This window comes from Podarcis bocagei, assembly GCF_964188305.1.
Source record: "Podarcis bocagei genome assembly, chromosome: 3".
Classification (NCBI taxonomy): domain Eukaryota; kingdom Metazoa; phylum Chordata; class Lepidosauria; order Squamata; family Lacertidae; genus Podarcis; species Podarcis bocagei.
In genome coordinates this window covers 80,475,458-80,496,523 of record NC_138127.1, presented here as the reverse complement: position 1 = coordinate 80,496,523, position 21,066 = coordinate 80,475,458, and the positions used below count along the sequence as shown (strand labels likewise).

The window sequence follows — 21,066 nt, the reverse complement described above, 5'->3', positions numbered from 1 at the left end:
ATCTATGTAATAATGCGTGTGAGTATCTACAGGGAAGCTCTGATAGGAAGATGTATGTCAAGGACTCGAGACTTTTAAGAGATACACAGAGAAGCAATGCAAAAGCTACTCTATCGTCCCAAAAGATATGTCAGTATGTTGTACCTTTCCACATACGAACAGCAAGCCCTCTTGCAACATCCAAAAGAAGGACCCTTCCAAAATCATCAGTTACTGCTGCCAAAGAGTTACAAGGAGACAGACATATCCTTTCTCCATGGCGACGAGAATCTGGAATTCCAAACCTAAAACCAAATAAAACAAAGCTTGTAAAACAATCACAAAATATGGCACCCTTGATACAACAGCATATTGAAAGCTAGTAAATAATGGTCCAGGTCACACATCATGGTAAGCTTATAAGCCGTGGCTAACCATGAACTATGAGCACATGCTGATGAATGCACCTGAATCGCTCCCATTTCACACCACTTTCTCTGAGCTGAGAACAAACCTTGGTTTACTGTGACAAGAAAATCAGAACCCATGGTCCGTTTCTCCCAAACAATCACTAGTAAGCCAGGAAAAGAAACTAACTAAAAGTGTATGCCATGATTAAATCATTGTTTGCTGCTCCCAGCTCAAGAAAGGGTGGAGCAAACAGGAGTGATTCAGCAGCGTTGTACTATTACACTGCTCATTCAGAGAAAGCCATGGTTTCACATGCAGAGAAAACTGCATGTGAATACAGTTATCCCCATGCCTTGCCTTAATTTCTTAATATTAGGTAACAGTAAACCAAATCAATTCAACAAAATACAATGAATACTTTGATTTTTGGAAGATCCTCTCAAGGTACAGCAACTTCAGGAACACAGTCTTACAGGCATCCAGAGGGGCAAGCCATGTTAGTTTATTGTAGCAAAATTGTCACAGTATTAATAGCTTATTAAAAAATTAACAAAGTTGTTTAAGTATAGGATTGCCCAGTCCAGCAAACTTGCTGGGCAAACCAGGATCAAAACTGAGTGGCAAGTACAAGGTTTGCAGGTTCAGACAAAATGTTTGCTCTTACCAGGATCACAATGAGGGAAGTGAACCACCTGAAAGGAGCAGAGCGCATAATGCTCCACTATGCTTTGGCATGTTTTCTGAACCACCCCTGCATGCCTGTGTGACTTCAACCAGGGCACGAGCCTGCCAGAAGTCCTGCACACTCTCATAGAGGCCAGTACCAAGTATGAACTAGGCAACGGTCAGCCTATGGCAAGGTGGGAGGGATTGCACAACACGTTAGGCAGTTGCGGCAGGAGAAAAGGAGAGGCAGCTTTGTTTATACACTAAGGCAGTCTTCCCAACCTGGTACACTCAAGGCGTTTTGAACTGCAACCCTGGAAATTGGCCACACCAGCTGCGGCTGATGAGAACTGAATTTCAAAACACCTGGAAAGCACTAGTTTGGAGAAGGGTGCATTAAAGTGTACTGGGATTGGAAGTTTGGGCCTTGCTTGAATTTTGCACATACAACAGTTATGCATTTTCTCTTTTTTTAAAAAAACAAAAACCTCAGTTCTATAAACACTTGCCTTACAGCTAAAGGAGTTGCAGGCTCAACCTTGGGTTTCTGCTTCTGCGCAGGCTCTTCTTCCTGCTTATGTTTCCACCCAAGCCAACCACTTGAAATCGGGGGGGGGGGGAATAAATATAAAAATTATATCAATTTAAAGAAAACACATGCCAAAGGCACAATTTTCAATCTACTGTTCATTGTAGTGTTGTTTTGACTTTCATTACCTGGCAGCATTAAATAATGCAGATGTCAGCTTACTCGCAACTGCTAAAGCAACATGAGACAACAGCGGCTGTGAACTACCCTAGAGGAAAGGTAAGACATATTTTATATAAGAGTCCATTACTCCTTAGAAACTTTCCTTCTCAGGACATCATATTTACAGACAGAAAACTGATCTTAATGAACATGTATCACCTTGAAATGTCTGCTATAAATTATTATTGGTGGGAGGGGGGTTAAATATGAAAAATAAGCCCAAAACAGATTAAAGCACATGTAACTTCTCCATGGGCCTGTCTAAAAAAAAATGTTTTAAGCAGCCCAGCAAAGATGTCAACAGGCAGGGAGTTCCAAAGTGAAAGGGCTGCCAGATGAAAAGACTGATTTCTTACAACTCCGGATCAAGTATTTAGTGGCACCTGTTAACAGTGCCGGTTGCACAGATCAAAGCAGTCAAGTGGACATACATGGGGCACGGTGATCCTGCAAGTAAACTGGTCCCAAGCTGTTAAGTACATTAGCATACAGTATGCCAACAGCAGCACCTTGAACTTGGCCCTGCAGGAAATTAGGAACCATTGCACATCTCTGAACAGAGGTGCAGTATGCTGACAGAGTCGTGTCACTCCTGCCAGCAGCCATGCTGCAGCATTCTGCACTAACTGCAGCTTCCAGATAAAATAGAAGGGGATCTCCATATAAGAGTACACTGCAGGAATCAAACCTTGACGTCCCCAATGTCTGAACTACATACAGGTCCCTCTATCTGCACGCTCACTACCCAAAAATTCACTTATCCGCACTCAAAGGATTATGCCCAACCTCACTATACTCCACAAAGTCACTTATCCAAGCATCCAGCTTCCTTACTTCCTTGTGGGATTTTTTTGTGCTGGTCAGTGGCAACAATTTCCAGGCAAAGCTCATGGAGAGGGGAACAGGGGAGCCAGAACAGACAAATCAGGGAGAAGGAGAGGTCGGACAAATCAGTTTTTTACTTTGTCTCTCTTTTGCTGGTTGGCTGCAGCCATTTCAGGGAGGAAAAATATAGAGAGATGCAGGAAAGAGAGCAGGCATTAGAAGTGCTCCCATAGAAAATAATGGAAATCACAGGCTCGCTATGAAAATGCTCGCCTAATGAATTATTTCCTTGGATCTTCAGAAAGTGGGACCTGTGTTTATTGTGACCAAGCTCTCCCAGTTCAGAACAGCCAAAAGTTGTGGTACCTGTCACAGCTGGCAAAAGGTGCTTCTAGGCACTGAGGCCATTTTCTGGCCATTTTCTTGGAAAGCAGAACCACTCACTCAGAGCATCACTGCAGTTGGTAGCTACAAACTGTAACACTAAACCATGGTTTGATTATACACACAGTGAGGAAGGAACATCTGGCTCATACCCTTCCCATTTTTGCTCCCCCATTGCTGGCAGGATCTTTGCAGCATCCAGCTCCGCTTATTAACAAGCCAGTATGGCTTGAAGTTGGCTTGCTTCAAAATTGACCATTGTTTGTTATAAACCACAGTTTGGTGGTTGGAGGAAGCAAGGAATGCAACTGGATCACTGGTCCGGCTGGTCACAACATCTCCCTCATGCAGATGGTGGCCCTATCTACATTTGAAGCACACAGACTGAAGACTGAAAAGATTCTGATAGGGATTTCAGGGCTCTTCCCCTTCAACCTCTCATCAGGTGCAGAGACAAGGCATTTCAGCTCAAGTTTTAAAGCATTCTGATCTCCAGTTCTGCTCCCCACATGAGTCTTTCCCCCCAACCGACACTCCCCCCCATCAGCAAAAGCAGACAATGAAAATATGCACAGCAGGGAACAGGAATGTCCCATCTCCCAGGCAGCACACTGCACTTCACAATGACTGATTCATAATACACTTACCTCAAGCGCATAAAAGAAACCCGTGAAAGGATTTGACCCTACAGTGATGTACTGAGACATAGCAGGAGGGTTATTCTTTATGGCTGCATTAAATCCACCAATATTGGAGGCAGTCTTCATTTGGTCAAAAGGCGAAAGAGTCATGATACCTATTTTGTTTTTTTAAAAAAGGAAACCAATTTCAGAAATGCATGTCTCCAAATTTCTAAAAGCCCTACATGAACTCGGGCCCAAATATTATCATAAGTTTAGAAAAACAAGTCTGTCGTTTCCTGAAAGCTCCAAGAAGATTTAACAACAGACGCTACTTACGCTCTATTAAAAATATGCGGGCCTGAGGCATTTTGAGTGCTCCATACTGAGGCAAAGGTTTTATTGGCAATAAACTTAATACAGCGCACAAAAAGAAATCTAATGATCTTGAATATTTTCATTATTCATGAATATTTCATGAGCTCTGGGACTGCAGGAATAACCCTTCATGGTTGAGTGTGAAGACTTGTCAGTTACCCTACCCTTTAAGACCCTTGAGTGACAAGTGTAGACAGGGAGAATACAATGACAGTGGCTGCCTCCCGAGATGGGGTTGGGGCCAGGAAGAAAGTAGCAGCTGCGTCCTTCTGCTGACGCTGGGATCCAAAAGTTGAGCTATTGATATAGTAAACTAACTAAGAAACTGAAGACAACCAGAAAAGAGACTGTCCTATTTGTGTAGCATATGAACTAAGAAACCAAAGAGAAGCAGAAATAATAATTTATTTCATATAATTTATACACTACTTGATAGTGTAAAAAAAGGACCCTCTAAGCAGTTTACAAAAAAATAAATTCAAACTCAGTTTTCTAAGCATCCAGGTAAGCTTGTCTGAACAAGAATTTTTTCAGTAGGTGATGGGAAAGGGTAGTGAAGGCAGCTGCCTGGCGTCAAAAGGCAGGGAGTTCCACAGTGTAGCTGCTGCCACACCAGAAGATCTGAGTTCTTACAAATGCGGAATGTGTATTACGTGGCACTGGTTTTCACGTAGTGTATTAACTAAGAAACCAAAGAGAACTAGAAAAATGGTAAGGGTTACCAAGGCAGCTTACATGAGGTGTTTTTAAATCCTCTACAGTGTTCCTATATACATGCTTTTTATTATTAATTGTATAAGCTGCAGCATCCATTCAGTGACAGGTCTATTCATTTAATAGAGTGAGCCAATGTAATACTTACCAACACTAACATGATCAACTATAGTATCCACATCCTGCAGACCCCATTTCTTATAGGCCAAAGGGGGTGGCTGAACATTCTCATTGCCTGAAGCTGCAGCTGTCCATTTTTTATCAGACAGAGAGAAAGAGAGAGAGCAGAAAACTATTGGCTAGAATAAAGTTATGGTACACTGACCAGCACAAAGTAATGATAAATGTATGTGCTGCTGAACTGAACTGACAGTTTAAAAGGCTCAGTCACATTTAATCCTTTATTTAATGTAAAGCAAAACTTAATGTAGAAATTGTATTGTGCATCATATTGCCAAGTCTAAGTTTAATTGAAAGAGTGATATCAAAACTGCAATTTTATATGCACTTACATGAGTGTAAGTCATGCTTATTTCAGGTTAGATATGCATGGGATTGTGTCATAAGTTATTGCTTATAACCATTATAGTACAGGACATTTGGAAGTTAGTGATCTATATTCCATTCACTAATCAACCAGTAAACTCTGCAGGTAACATTTAGCAAGCCACAGGTTTTTTTGCAAGAACATATACCAAGTCCTTGGAATTGGGGGGGGGGGGGCTTAAATAACATTAGAGTGATTAAAGCATGGGGCAAAAGTAAAATGTACCACCAAACCTATACTCTATGAAACAAGAATATGTGTTGCCAGCAATAACAGGCTCCCATCTGATACAAACTATACTAGTCATTAGAGATCCAAAATTCAGAGAGTATTCAAAGTTACAAGTAGCCAGAAGGACAATAAAATTATGAAGGTATGTAACCTTTTACTCAAGTGGGACTGCTCTGGAGCCCGGGGTGCTATCAGATTTCCAGAAAGGAAAATTTTTCAAATTATTTTGGAAATAAATATATTTCCAAAATGCAATGGGTGATATCCAGTGCTAGTCATATGCAGAACAGAGCCACGGAAATAAATTGAGGAGCTCATTGATTTCAGTTGTCTACACTGAGCATGGCTAATTTTGGATATCGCCCAATGCTTTGTAACATCCCTGTATGTATTGCCAAATAATAAAAAGTTTAATACACTTTTGCCACTGGAAGGCACGCCAAAATGGGTCAAGTTCTCCCACATGCCTGGACCTACCTCTTGCTACTTGGTTTCGACAAGCACGGAGGGACTGAAACAGGCTGAAACCATCAATTGTTACAACTGCTGCAGGATACAAGATGCTCAGTTCCTCGTTCTGAAGAAAAAGAAGATAATTGCCTTGTTGTAGCAAAATGAATTAATGTGCTATCCTGTTTGGCTTATTTCACTTTTAAGCAAGCACTAGTGTTCATTCAAAGTACAGCACCAGGATCTGAACCCAGAGGTGGAGCAGAAAAGTAGTGCGGAAAAGAAGACTCAACTGCTGCAGGCTCATTGCTCAGCACTTTATAAAGACAAATGGGGAAGTCTAGGGGAAGTGTCACTTAGGGACACGGGTGGCGCTGTGGGTTAAACCACAGAGCCTAGGACTTGCCGATCAGAAGGTCGGCGGTTCAAATCCCCGCGACAGGGTGAGCTCCCGTTGCTCAGTCCCTGCTCCTGCCAACCTAGCAGTTCGAAAGCACATCAAAGTGCAAGTAGATAAATAGGTACCACTCCGGCAGGAAGGTAAACGGTGTTTCTGTGCACTGCTCTGGTTTGCCAGAAGTGGCTTAGTCATGCTGGCCACATGACCCGGAAGCTGTACGCCAGCTCCCTCGGCCAGTAAAGCGAGATGAGCACCGCAACCCCAGAGTCGGCCACAACTGGACCTAATGGTCAGGGGTCCCTTTACCTTTATCTATCTATCATCCATCTATCTATTTATATCTATCTATCATCTATCTATCTATCTATCTATCTATCTATCTATCTATCTACCTAGGTTGTCACTTAGTGCAGTTTGGCACAGCTCCACGTCACCAGCCTTGACACCTCTACAACAAGTGCAACAGTATAAGATCAACATCTGCATGGAAAACTCATAACCCAGCATTTGTAACCAGATTCAAAACATGATCTCAAACCCTGGGTTGAAAGCACATCATGGTTAGCCTAAACTAGGGATGGTTAACTTTTTTGAGGGCTCCATTGACCCATGTGTCAGAGCTCCAGTGGCTGCACAAAAAAGTGGGTGTAAATGTTTTATTTTTTAAAAATGGCATGTGGTGGGCACAATATCCTTTTGACATCACGGCGTTACAGAAAACCAAAGGAACAGTTTTTGTTTTTAATGATAAATTGTGGGGCACATACATGGTCCAAGGGCTGCAGTTTCGTCAACCCTGTCCTAAACCATGATTAATAGGGAAAAACGAAATGATGAGCCATGACGAGGCAAAGTAGGGAGGGCAAATCTACACAATAAGAAAGGGGCAGCAGCAAGGACCCACTCAAGCCAGCAAGCCCAATTCAAATCTTTTAACCAGTTATGGATTGTTACCTACATAGCCCCAATAAATTTAATTCCCGTGACTAATTCAAAAAAAAAGCTTCAGCTCTGAAAGATTAAGAGTTGAAAACCGTATCATGCCCTGTAATTATTTCACTTTCTTATATATCTGCCATCATACCTGCTCTGTAACTCCAGGGTGCCGTGGAATCTCGTACGTTCGGCATTTAAGCTGCATGACAGGATCTTCGTTCAAAAGCTGTGCCAGCAGAAGTACTCCATTCTAAAAAGTGAGAACAACAAAGCTGAAAGTGTATTCACTCTATTACTGGTGAGATGAGGCTACAAGTCACAAAACCTCAAAAGTCACCTCACACATTACATGTTTTTCCAGCACTACAGTCGCACCTCCGCTTATGTAAACTTCGGGATATGTAAGTGGCAAACCTGGAAGTATATTTCCGGGTTTTGGCCGCATGTGCAGAAGCGGTCCCTCTGGTTGCAGAAACCTCGGGATCCAACCGAAGCTCCAGAACAGATCCCGTCCACAACCGGAGGTACCACTGTATAGGAATCTTAATATAGCTTTGAAGCACGGTGCCAGTTATGTTGGGGGTTTGTCATAAATACACTTGAATAAGCAAGCATCTAAGTAACGGCTGTCTTCTTGGGGCATTCATATCAAAAATATCATACGCGCCGTACTTCAGCATTGTTAATTCTACACAAGAAAACCATGGTACATGAAACAGCCCTCAGCAGGCAGGCAAACCATGGTGACAAGTGACAAACCTCTGTGTAGAAGCGAACGTAGCCAGAGGTGAAGCCCACAACAATACAAGTCCAGTCAGGTCGTCCTGTTGAGCTCCTGTCTCAAAGAAAATGAAAGGCATTCTGTCAAGTCTTACTCTGAATTGATGAAACATGGGTGTCTCTAAAGGCAGCACCAGGCTTTGTAAAGGAGGTCTAGCTGTGTGTGTGTGTGTGTTTTTAAAAGCATTTTCTTACCTCTTTTGACTTGCCAGTGGGATGCACAATACACTGCTCACACATTCACTAGAGGAAAAACACAGCAGTATTAAGCACTCTGCCACGAAGAGAACTGTCAGCATTAATAACATTACAAAAGAGAGTGGGATTCATCTAACAAACCCTGTCAACAGAAGCCCTGAGCAACAGAGCTTCCTCCCCATACATCCACTGCAACTGGTCAACACAGCAGAAGGAATATTCGATACAGGCCCTCTTCCACACAAACCAGTATACACCACACAACTGCACACCTAGTAAAGATGGATTTATGGCACAAGCCATTTGTTTGCATATTCTGTGCTCATGTTTTCCTCCAACTACGCAGTCCAGATTTGTTTAGGCTTTTTCCTGCTCGTGCCTAACAAGGCCATGGACATTTCATGTTAATTAGCCCAGAATAAGAGAACGTGAACCACTGCACATCATCACGGGGATGCCACATGTCTAAATCCAGCATCTCTGTAGCACCACCACTACCCCCTCCTTTTCCTACCTCCACTTCACAACACTACTCAGTATCTAACTGGAACAGAGAGCTTCACAGATTCATCTAGAGAAGCTACACCTAAAGCAGTGAAGAGGAGACGAAGCCTACAGTCTAAGAACTCCTCAAAATATTGCAAGCAATTAAATCAAACAGGGAAATTTTAAATTCAAAAGAATGTTTTAATCACTTATCAATTAACTGATTAAGGTCTGCTGTTCTAATTAATGGTGATTTAATAGCATCCTTGTGCCTGTCTAAAAAACAAAGGTGCTGCCCTTTAAAGATTTTGGCAGTTTATGATGCATAGCAATTTTAATAGCTGTTTTCTTCTTCTAGGTATCTTATTTGCTATACGGAATCATTGTGCTCAAGAAGTAGCTCTCTTCCTTCACACACTTTCCCATTCTCATACATGAATAGAAGGAATTGTCTCCACTGGAGAGAATGAGAACAAGACGTGTATGGATGCTTCTTGGAGGAGGGCTGGATCTCAGTGGTAGAGTCCCCTTCCTGCCTTGCATGCAGACATACCTGGGTTCAATCCTGGGTAGGGCTGGGAAAGAATCCTGTCTGAAACCCTGGAGAGTTGCTGCCAGGTAGCGCAGGCTAGCCTTCCCCAACCTGATGCCCTCCAGGTGTTTTGAGTAACTCCCAGCTGGCCAGCTTCAGCAATGAGCAGGCATGATGAGAGTTCTAGTTCAAATCACCTGAAGGGCACCAGGCTGGGGGGACTGGCTTAGATGTAATGAACTATATGGACCAATTATCTGACTCAACACAAGGGAGACTTGTATGTGCATTCCTTTGGATCACGTCTTACATATAAGTTTTGACAGAGCAGTAAAAAAAATCAGTGACGTTCTCATTCACAACATAGTCTAGATCCCATGCCTACCCTTCTTCAACATTCAAAGAGCCACTCCAGCCAACAGCAAACTGCATTTCTTCTTTCCCTTTTTCACTGTGCTTCCATTTTGCTGGGAAGCAGGAGAGAGAAAAGTGGATAAAGTGTTATACTTTAAGGTAACACAGTTAAATAAAAAGGTGATGTTTTTCTTGTGTTATCACCCATAAAAATAAAGGTTTCAGCTTCCAGGGATTTAACTATTTTTCTTTTCTTCCGCACTACAAAGATTTTGCCTTGTAAAATCTATTTCCCTGGACGTCCTTCCATAATAATTCTATATGCACTTACTTGGGAACAGCAATAACACTCTAATACTTATTTTAATGCATAAGCCAAAATGGGAAGATACATTCTTTAGCAACCACCTGATTCTTATTGCATCTAAAGTCAGATCATAGCTTTGTTAGAAACTACACTGGTACCTCAGTTTAAGAACAGCCCTGATTATGAACTATTCGGTTTACAACCTCCGCAAAACTGGAAGTAGTGTCCCGGTTTGCGAACTTTACCTCGGTCTAAGAACGGAATCTGAACGGTGGAAGGGCGCCGGCGGCAGGAGGCCTCATTAGGGAAAGGGCACTTTTGTTTAAGAATGGTTTCGGTTTAAGAACGGACTTCTGGAACAGATTAAGTTCGTAAACTGAGGTACCACTGTATAGCAAACGGAAGAGGTTGTTCCGTTCATACAAGGAACTCAAAACCAGGGGTGAGTTTCACTGGCAGAAGGGGTGGGAGGCTAATTCTCCCTGTGCCCTACATGCCACCTCCCCCACCAATCCAGGTCGTTCCCTCAGTCCTCCTTTTTTGGTGGCACAGGAACCTACAAGGAGACGCAAGAATAAGATAAAATTGCCTCTTCTCCTTCATGCAATCGGAGTATCCCTTGAGTGAAGTTCCACTTAAAATTCAGGTTTATCAAACTGTATCAATAAAAGGTGGGGGAGAACGTGAAGAATAATTATTGCTAATATGTGCTTTTGCAGAAGCAATGTTATTTGCTGCAATTGTCCTGTAGCCCACCCCCTTAGTGACAGGACCACAGCAATTGTAGAACAGTATCTTGCTCCTATAGCTTTCTTGTTGAATAAGGAAAATCCGGTGACTACCATCCATTGTGCTTAGATCAAGCCCATGGTTCTGCTTTATTATCTGCTGCACTTTGTAATGAAAAACAAGCTTCCTTTCTACCTCCTCCCTCCCAAACCCGTTTTCCTTTAGTGCCATGTCTTGTAGATTGGAAGCCTGGGGACAGGGGCTGCCAAATTATTGATCTTTGCAAGCTGCTGCAGGAGCCTTTTTTAGCTGAAGAATGGTGTAAATACACTTTAAATAAACAAACAGAACTCCAGCGGAAATGGGAACAAATTAAAAGTCTGTGATATACTTACGCACAAAAAACACAGCTTTCTGCTCACGAGCTATTGCCATGAGATCATTTGTTGGTGACAAGGATAAGACACAGTCCTGAAGCCAGGAATTTGCCTGAGTCTTAGAAGTTGATTCTTCCTCCTCCTCCTGTGTACAGTGATTTTTAAAGCTATTAATTTTCTGGGCAACATATATACTGTTTTAAAGAAACATATATGTCCACACTCACACAAAAGAGAGCAGCATTTAGGGAAAATGTAAATAAGCCTATTTCCATGTAATTGCAAATTTCGTAGGACGGTGAGAGAACTTGATTTTTCCGCTGTGCAATGGCTCTCAAAGCAAAAGCTTTTTTCATTTTAATGATTGTAGTTAAATTTCTTAGCAACTTTAAGGTGTTGTTTGTGCAAAGACATGTTACAAATATTTGAATTAAATAAGGTAGGATGTACTCATAACAGGAAGAAACACTGTATGATCATCAACCTGTAAGGTGGATGGGTGAACTGAACCTTAAAAGTTTAATTACTGAAAACAGTTAACAGAATTACTCAATGGATTATTCGTATTATTTCAAGAAACAAAGAGTGCACAGCTACAGAAGGCATAATTAGTAATGAAATCAAACAGAGAGGCTTACAGGTCCTTGTGTTTCTTGTTCATCCCATGCTCCCCAACCATCTTCTTCCCAGTTTGCTGGTTTACCTAATATTGAAAAATTCTAGCTTAGTTTCAAAATCATAACCATGGTCCATATATCGCTTTTAGATACCTAGAAAAGCATTTGATTAACTATTAATTTTAAATATAGAAATAATCGTAAGGGGGTTTATAAAGCAATACCCATAACAGCCTTTGAAGGAAAAAGACTGCATGCAAAGCCACCTCCTGCAGACAACTCAGAGGCAGAAGGTGCAGAGTCTAAATACCTGACCAGGGAGAGAAGTCTGAGCCAGCAATCACTGGGCACAGAGACCTGCACAACTTGCCTCACATCAAATCAAATGTAGCTTGACTAGTATTTGTCAATCAACTGTTTTGTAGAAACAGGCGGGCAACAAAAACAGGATATCAATCAAACCCCGTCTTCATCGAACATGTCTGGTGAGATGCCTTCAACTTGCTCGTTCCCAGGTTTTGCAAGTCCACTCCAGAATCCATGCTGCCTTCCGCATAAGCTCTGCTATAAGCACTATATGTCACAACCTACATATTTCCTCTTTCTATAAACATGTCAATCATCTCACAGAAGCAGAATAAGATCTTTGGTCTAGCATAGGTCACTAAAACAGGTCCTGTATTTTGATACACCTGTCTAGGAACAGGAGCACTTTGCTGTGGTCCCTGACATCACCATGAAGAAGAAATAGACGTTTCTTTGTAATTTCTGTTACATACTGAAGAAGCTGGGTGTTTCACAACTTAAACTGAAAAGCAACTGGCTTTCTCAGTTTCCCTTTTCTCCTCTTTAGGCAATTAACACAGTATGCCAAAAGGGACTATAAAGCCATAGAATCTACTGCTTTTGGCCACCAATTGACTAGGCAATACTAGAACAAAACACTCAGTTTTCAATATTTGCCGAGTTCATTGCATATTTTTCTTTCTGCCAATTTTGTTCAGCATAGCTGCTAGGGCTACAAAGAGCATCAAAATCAAGCCAGCTAGACTACAGCAAAACTACTCTGCCCCATTTCCAAGTATTATGATCAGGTACATAGATTCCACTCAGGGAAAGATGGCATTAGAATACCAAAGCCAAAATGTCTAAGCAGGACTGCTTTTAATTAGAAGTTTATTACTGCCGGCACTGATGTACACCATTTTGGAAGTAACCACTGCTGCTAAAGCCATTACCCACACACAGCTATTTATGAAAACTCCCACGGAAAAGCAATTTATTGAACTGAAAAGGTCTCCACATAGTCTGAAGAAGTGAGTCACTCGACCTTTGTGCATAACAACCAGAATAAATCATTTCCACCTCCGACTCAAATTTAGAAATATTCGAGTTCGTGCAGTTAATAAAGCAAAGCTAGAAATCCCTATGGCAGACATATTTCACTTTGTCATAGGGAGAAACTGAATGAAAAGCACAGAAGGGCATCATAAGGAGCTCATCCTATGCAAAGTTAAGCCAGTAACTGTTAGAAAGCAACTGTGAAATACTCTGTTCTATACATTCTGAAGCTTTCTAGAAGAGGCATGTTCACCATTACATCTGGAAAATGAAAATGCTGTTAATTTTGTAATGTTCCTAAAGGGTTTTATATATTGCTGCACCCTGCCCTAATGTTTTGTGAGAGGGAAGTACATAAATACTTGAATGAAGTAATAAATAAATAATCATAAAGGTAAAGGTAAAGGTACCCCTGCCCATACGGGCCAGTCGTGTCCGACTCTAGGGTTGTGCGCTCATCTCACTTAAGAGGCCGGGAGCCAGCACTGTCCGGAGACACTTCCAGGTCACGTGGCCAGCGTGACAAAGCTGCTCTGCCGAGCCAGCACCAGTGCAGAACACGGAAACGCCGTTTACCTTCCCGCTATAAAGCAGTACCTATTTATCTACTTGCACTTAGGGATGCTTTCGAACTGCTAGGTGGGCAGGAGCTGGGACTGAAAGACGGGAGCTCACCCCGTCGCGGGGATTCGAACCGCCGACCATACAATCGGCAAGTCCTAGGCACTGAGGTTTACCCACAGCGCCACCCGCGTCCAAATAATCATAGTATTGCTATTAAAAAGAAACAATTGCCAAAAAGCCACAAGTGATCCAAGGGGGGGTATTGGTTTGTTTTGTTCTTGTTTTTATTGTGTGTTTTTAACTTACATTTTTATGCTGTGAACCGCCCAGAGACCTTCAGATGAATAAATAAAATAGATCAGTGTTCAAGCCTGCCAAACCCACATTTAACCCAAACATGCACTTGGGAACTCCTTTCTTAGTTTTGACCCTATATCTGTATAGTGGAAGTTCTGTCATTGCGGTATAACCCAGTAGAGCAGGGGTCAGCAAACTACAGCCCGCGGGCCAGATACGGCCCGAGGGGGTCATTAAACTGGCCCCCGGCCCTTGCCGCCCACACGGTAAATTCCCGCGCCAGTTTAGCTCCACGCAGAGACTAACTTCCGGGACGCAGCCAGCAGAAAAGTTTGCCGACCCCTGCAGTAGAGGGTAACAACCTACCAGTTGAAGACCAATGTACGAGATGATCTTTATGGGTAAATCCCTTTGGTGCCCTTGTGCTCAGCTCAGGGAAGGTCTTTTAATCCAGTGGATGCTTCCACAGATGGAAGAGGGGAGGACATGTCTGCCAATTCCCCTTTCCTTCCTGCTCCAGCACCAAAGAGTGCCTCCAGAGAGTTGAGGAACCCTCTGAAACAGAGCAGATGTCAAGGGGCCTGGGCTGCCGAGAGAAGGATGAACAAGAACAAACTCTTTCCTCCTTTTATCTTAATAATAATAATAATAATAATAATAATAATAATAATAATTTATTATTTATACCCCGCCCATCTGGCTGAGTCTCCCCAGCCACTCTGGGCGGCTCCCAATCAAGTATTAAAAACAATACAGCATTAAATATTAAAAACTTCCCTAAACAGGGATGTCTTCAGATGTCTTTTAAAGATAGGTTAGCTGCTTATTTCCTTCACATCTGAAGGATGCGGGCACCACTACCAAGAAGACCCTCTGTCTGGTTCACTGTAACCTCACTTCTCACAATGAGGGAACCGCCAGAAGGCCCTCGGCGCTGGATCTCAGTGTCCGGCCTGAACGATGAGGGTGGAAACGCTCCTTCAGGTATACAGGACCGAGGCCGTTTAGGGCTTTAAAGGTCAACACCAACACTTTGAATTGTGCTCGGAAACGTACTGGGAGAAGTGTCTTCTTAACAGAAGTGTCTTCAGAATCAGAAATACTTTCCATAAATGCAAGGCACCAACTGGATTCCACCCTATGCTTTTATTTTAAATCAATACACATTTAATAAATCCACCATTAATTAACTCATTGTGGTAGCCAATTGGGTCACCTAAACTCCACCAAAACGAAGAGAATAACGGAAGTTAAATTTAAACAAGCCCTTATTCTTAAGCACTGCTTTTTTAAAATGCAGTACGCATTTGGAAAAATCCAATTACACAAATTATCCCGAGTATAATCTTAACTGGGGTGATTTTCTGTGGCATCATGACACTAATAGCCTCTTAGCGATACAGCCAAGTTTTTATTAAAATTAGCATGGAGTCTGCTGCACAATGAGAAATATTAAACAGTTAATTTAATAGCTTGGTTGCTTTTATTATGTTGGTGTCTCTTTATTACAGCTCTAAATCTTATGACAGGTCAAACTGAAAATTTTAAGCACATGCTGACATCGTAAGCTATTCCTGACAACTCTCTTCCTCAGTAAAAACCTTCCCCAAACCATTCCAATCTCTGCACATCTGAACTTCCTCTGCCGGTTAAGTCCACCATAACTCCTCACTTGGAAATAGTTACCTACTTGTCCATGGCAAGAAACAATCACCTTTACTTGACCAGGCAAGAAAGTCTTCAAAACACTTCTTGTTCTATTTTCCTTCTAGGCTATAGGTGACTTACACCAATATGCAGGTTTATTGGAGCTTTTCAAATCAAGGCTCATGCTTGTTGCAAATGCAAGAAAATGCAAAAAATTAGTTCAGGTTCAATCCCTGAGACACTACTCAGACAGCATAGTCACATCAAAAAGCAGGAGAATCCTATGCATGGAACTATGGTTGTGTTTAGCATTGAAGCTTATCTGTGGTATCCTAAGCATGAAAGTCACACTCCCAGGTGAGATTTGTTTGGGATTGCATTGTCAGTCATATTAGCAATTATCTACAGCTCAAGGTACATAAATTTCATTTTTAATAGTTCAGAATGCATCGGTGGGGGCGGGGTAGTTATTCAATTTATATACCGCCCTAAACCCACAGGTTTCAGGGCGGTTCACAGGATAAAATCACAATATAAAAACACTAAATACATCATCAAAATAGAAACAAAACCAACCCAATAACCCCCACAACACATTTTTAAAGGGCATGTATACGCTTCCCTCTGTCAAAGCCCACAAAAGATCAGTAATAACCCTAAATAATATTTTTTTTAAATTATTATTATTGATTAGACTTAAACACTACCCTTCATCAAAAGATCTCAGGGAGGTTCACAAGATAAATGCGGAGTAAATAATCTGAAGTAACCACAGATCAGGTTCCAAAGCTCTTCTTATTTATAAGCTCTTTATAACATTTCACAGGCATCATATTTTCTAAATGTACAAAGTTAACGAATTATGAAGGATAATGTAGATTAAGCACAACATTGTCAGGAAATCTTAATTATCCTGTCTTGCCAACACCCCAAAATTCAGGGACATTCTTGCAGAACTCTTCTGGCACAAGGAAGCCACACTTAAAAAGCTAATGAAAACTCTTCCAGGGCTTTGATTTCCTGCATAGCAGGGGGTTGGACTAGATGACCCTCGTGCTCCCTTCCAACTCTACAATTCAATGGTTCTATGATTCTATGACATACAAATAATATGAAAAATTAATTGTGGTTCTGTTGTTCACAATCATTTCTCTGGGCCAAAGCTGTTCCTCATTATAGAGAAGCATTACTGTATTTTTATTGCACAAGGTACCAAATTCAAAACATACCCTGTAAATTACATCTATGGCTCACTTTAATAAGACAAATAGTTTATGCAACGCAGTTAATGGAACACAAGAAAATACTGTGACGCCTGTTGTCTTATTCCAAAAAGGTGTGACAGGTGAGAATATAATTTTCTGGCTACATTTCTAACACAGATGGCATACTGTTTAGTGAAAACTTTTCCATGCTGTGTAGACTCAGGAGATGCTATGTAAGGTTATTTTTGCTCAGGAGCTACCTTAAAGAATGGCACTTCCATGTCTCCTCTGAAAGCCACAAGAAATAAGGACAGAGTGGGTCTGCTGAGTTCTCAATATCGGGGGGGGGGTGGACAGCAGCAATGAGAATATGTTTTGCCTACTCTGTACGTCCATGAAAATCCTCATGCCTATAGGACAGATATTTTTATTCCATAAAGCACATAGCTGAATCAATTCAATCAGAAGGCTATTACACTGATAGCGCATACAAGTGACAAGAGGAGAAAGGGACTATTTTGGATAGTAAACGCCACTTCAGTGACAGACTCAGTAATTTTGAGTTTTTGTTGTAAAACAATTTATCTTTTTTACAAGCCATGATGAAAGGGAAAGTGTCTTTCAAGAAAAGTCAATTGCCACAACAAGAGTTAACAAAATGCTTAGTAAATCACTTAAAGGTTCTATTTACAAACAAGCAGTACAGTGTATTAATTTTGTTAAACAAACAGAATTACATCAGATCTTTGCTAAAACTGCACCCCTTCTTTTAAGAAAAGAACAATTACCTTATTATGGTATGTTTTTATAAAGGCAACAGACATTTACAGTTAACTTCAGATTGTAAATGGGTGCACATGATTGAATGCTCATCCCACAAAAATCCCCAGCATTCAGAGAAATAATACTGGTATGTCAAAAAGAAGCTAGGAGCACCCTTCCCCCAACATCTAGTTTTCTATGTACAGTAAAGCTACAATCCTAAAACACACATATGCAAGAAACAGCCTCACTGAATTCAGCAGAACTTTCCTCCAAGTAAGCGTGCATGGATTGTACCATTTTGTTTTGTTATTGCAAAAGTAAGATTGTGTCTTGTGAGCCCTCTGAATCTGAAACGGACACATTTTGCTAGATCTTCTGCTGTTTGTACCAATATAACTGCTTTGCTGCACTAATATTCTGCACTTAAAAAAAAAACAACAAAACAAAAAACCTCATGAAAGGGATATTAAAACATAAGGTCCAAGTTAGGTATGTGGAATATAATGCAAGAACACATAACATATCCGTTTAGCATTTGGCCTTCACAGGATAAGCAGACATCATCATCTTTGACAATCACGAATGAAGGCAAGTTACTCCTGGGCTAGTTTATTCACAAAACTTGACTTATGACATTGTTAGCAGAATCCAGCAGGAATCCCCAAATCATCCAGAAGTTACATGGAGAAACCACTCTGCCATAACTTTTACTTTGGTTCAGAGTGATGACCCACCACCACCACACCCAAAAAGTCAATCCAACTAGTGAATCGTCAGGCCACAGCCCATGGACTTCAAGTCAGTAAGACCACAGAGCAAAGGATCCCACCTAGTCCCCTCTGTAGAAATAGAGTACAGGTAACACACACACGTTACTTACAGGCTCACAGGTTCCACAAGTCAGCCTTGTAAATAAGTTGGTTAAAAAAAAAGTTACTTGCCTGCAAAGTAATATTACTTGTGTACCAGCGGCTGGCACAAGAAGAGAAATAACTCCTCTCCTACAGCAGCCTGCTGTATTTCTATGCTAGGAACAGTGGAGAGACAAGAGCATGCCATCACTCCTTCCCTGAACTACTCCACTCGCCTCCGGCTACTAGGCTAGTGTGTAAATGCAAGGCTGCCATAAACAGCCCATCTGTCATTCCCTTCTCACGGACACACACAGAGCAGAGAAACATGAAGCTGTACCAGGATCTGCAAGCAGAAGGCTTTCAATAAGCATCGGAAGGAGCTCTACTTAAAGGGATCTACTTCTAAGTAAACGTCACAGAAGGATCTGGGTCCCTAGGCCTTGCCCACGGGAGGAAGAAAAAAAACCCAAAAAACCAGAGTGGTGAAAGGTGCCTTGGGCATGGGGCGACGACCCCCTCGCCCCGCCATCCTCTGCCTTTTGGTGTCCCATCGTCCAATAATGGAAAAGTTGAGCGATGACTGACAGGAGGACGACAGGCAGCTGCAGCACCGGTAGAGCTGCTGAAGTGCATTCTTTCCAGCACCCTCTCGGCCCCCTCACTCACCTCCGCCGCTTTCCTTGGCGCCCCCCGCTACACCACCACCGCCACCGCCGACGCCCCCCTGGCGAAGGTGCGAACACAGGAAATCCCGCGCCGACTCCAGGTCCTGGAAGCTGCAGAAAGGCACGAGCGCGCAGGCCATGTTGGCGCCAAGCGGGCTCTCTCCCCTCTGCCCGCGACCACCCTTTTCTCTAAAAGCGACAGCCGCCCCCGCCCCCCCTGCGCCCGGCCTGAGCTGGCTCGCGAGCTCGGCAGCCAACACAACCCGGAAGCCGTCGGGCGCCTCAGCCTGCAGTTCCGCGCACGCGCACGAGGGAAGGCAAGGAAAGGGAGGAGAGCTGAACCTTGAATGACGGCTCTGGGGTCACGTGGCTCTCAGAGGAGGAGGCGGCGGCGACGGGGCGGAGAATCCCGGCCTCACGTCAGGCGTCGCTTCGCTAGTCACGTGGGAGAGAGAAGCAGGTGGAGGGCAAGCGGAGTACTTTAATAGAGCGGGTTAGGCGGGAGAGAGGCTCTGGAACTCAGGGCGACTCAGCCTCAAAAAAAGATTTAGCGAGACCAGGCGCGGATTTACTATGGAACTAATGAAGCTTAAAGTTTAAAAACTAGAAGGCATAGGAAATTTGTATTCACACGTGGTGAATTTTTGTATCCCGCTTTGACATGGGAGATAATCCAGTACAGCAAAACCTGAGATGTGATGGTTTGTTGTTGTTTAGTCGTTTAGTCGTGTCCGACTCTTTGTGACCCCATGGATCAGAGCACGCCAGGCACTCCTGTCTTCCACTGCCTCCCGCAGTTTGGTCTAACTCATGCTGGTAGCTTCGAGAACACTGTCCAACCATCTCGTCCTCTGTCGTCCCCTTCTCCTTGTGCCCTCAATGTTTCCCAACATCAGGGTCTTTTCCAGGGAGTCTTCTCTTCTCATGAGGTGGCCAAAGCATTGGAGCCTCAGCTTCAGGATCTGTCCTTCCAGTGAGCACTCAGGGCTGATTTCCTTCAGAATGGATAGGTTTGATCTTCTTGCAGTCCATGGGACTCTCAAGAGTCTCCTCCAGCACCATAATTCAAAAGCATCAATTCTTCGTCGATCAGCCAGCTCTCACTTCCATACATCACTACTGGGAAAACCATAGCTTTAACTATACAGACCTTTATTTAAAAAAATAATAATATGGTGATCAATGTGGCAGAACAACCCCATTGAAGAAGATAACGGTGGTGACCCAAACATTGTTGCTGCCTCACAAAGCTGGGACCTGGGGAGGCTTAAGATTGACAAATTAAAAATGCAACAGCTCCCCAGGTCTAGCTGGTACACCTAAAATAGTTTTTTTAAAAATAAAAACACGTCCTGAATTGTTTTGTTTTCTAACACAAATATGCATTTTTTCACTAAAATTTGCTTCTTTGCCAGAGCGTTTGAAAGTAGCCAATGTAACATCAGCTTATAAAGACAAAACCAGAAAAATACAGATCAGTGAACTTAATATCTGCTTTGGGCATGTTTGTGGAAAGCATCAACCTCAAATGATTAAACATATAGAAGAACAAGCCTTGCTGAAGATCTTCAGCAAGGCTGCAGTAAAGGGAAATTCCCCCCACACACACACACACACAATCTGCACATTCCTATGCATATTTCAGCCCTTGCTGAAAACGTCATTGTTGAAACAAGCCCAGATGCATAGTAAATTGAGGTAATTTTAATCTGATTTAGTATTTTAACTTGTGTATGTTTTAATGTGGATTTTTCTTGATTTTATTGTTCAAATGTTTTTTTCTAAACCACTTCAAGGTTTTTTACACTTAAGCGCTCTATAAATTTTATGTAATAAATAAAATAAATAATATTAGTAGGAAGTAAGTCCCATTGTGTTCAGCTGGCTCATACCCAAGAAAGTGTTCAAAGGATTGCAGTCTGACAGTGAGTGCAGTGCTATAATAGCCATTCAAATGTAAGATTCATAGAGTTGAGTGTGGCTTTCTCCTAGATAAGTGGGTATTGAACTTCAACTTCAGACTGTCAACAGAAGCCCCTTCCGTTTTCCTGATTGC

General features: G+C 42.3%; 1 protein-coding gene across 1 annotated transcript in view; it reads right to left on the bottom strand.

Annotated features, from left to right (window-relative positions):
- RAB3GAP2 (RAB3 GTPase activating non-catalytic protein subunit 2) overlaps positions 1–19,289 on the bottom strand; it is a 49,155-nt gene extending 29,866 nt beyond the window's left edge. Inside the window, exons 1-13 of the mRNA XM_081185957.1 lie at positions 19,012–19,289; positions 11,694–11,758; positions 11,074–11,200; positions 9,674–9,755; positions 8,268–8,315; positions 8,052–8,127; positions 7,441–7,542; positions 5,984–6,083; positions 4,877–4,975; positions 3,664–3,812; positions 1,774–1,853; positions 1,566–1,655; positions 145–284 (exon numbers count right to left, since the gene is read on the bottom strand). Coding sequence (XP_081042083.1) covers positions 145–284; positions 1,566–1,655; positions 1,774–1,853; positions 3,664–3,812; positions 4,877–4,975; positions 5,984–6,083; positions 7,441–7,542; positions 8,052–8,127; positions 8,268–8,315; positions 9,674–9,755; positions 11,074–11,200; positions 11,694–11,758; positions 19,012–19,150 — 1,297 coding nt within the window. The 5' untranslated portion in view covers positions 19,151–19,289. The remainder of the gene's footprint in view (positions 1–144; positions 285–1,565; positions 1,656–1,773; positions 1,854–3,663; positions 3,813–4,876; positions 4,976–5,983; positions 6,084–7,440; positions 7,543–8,051; positions 8,128–8,267; positions 8,316–9,673; positions 9,756–11,073; positions 11,201–11,693; positions 11,759–19,011) is intronic.
- Positions 19,290–21,066: the final 1,777 nt, after the last annotated feature.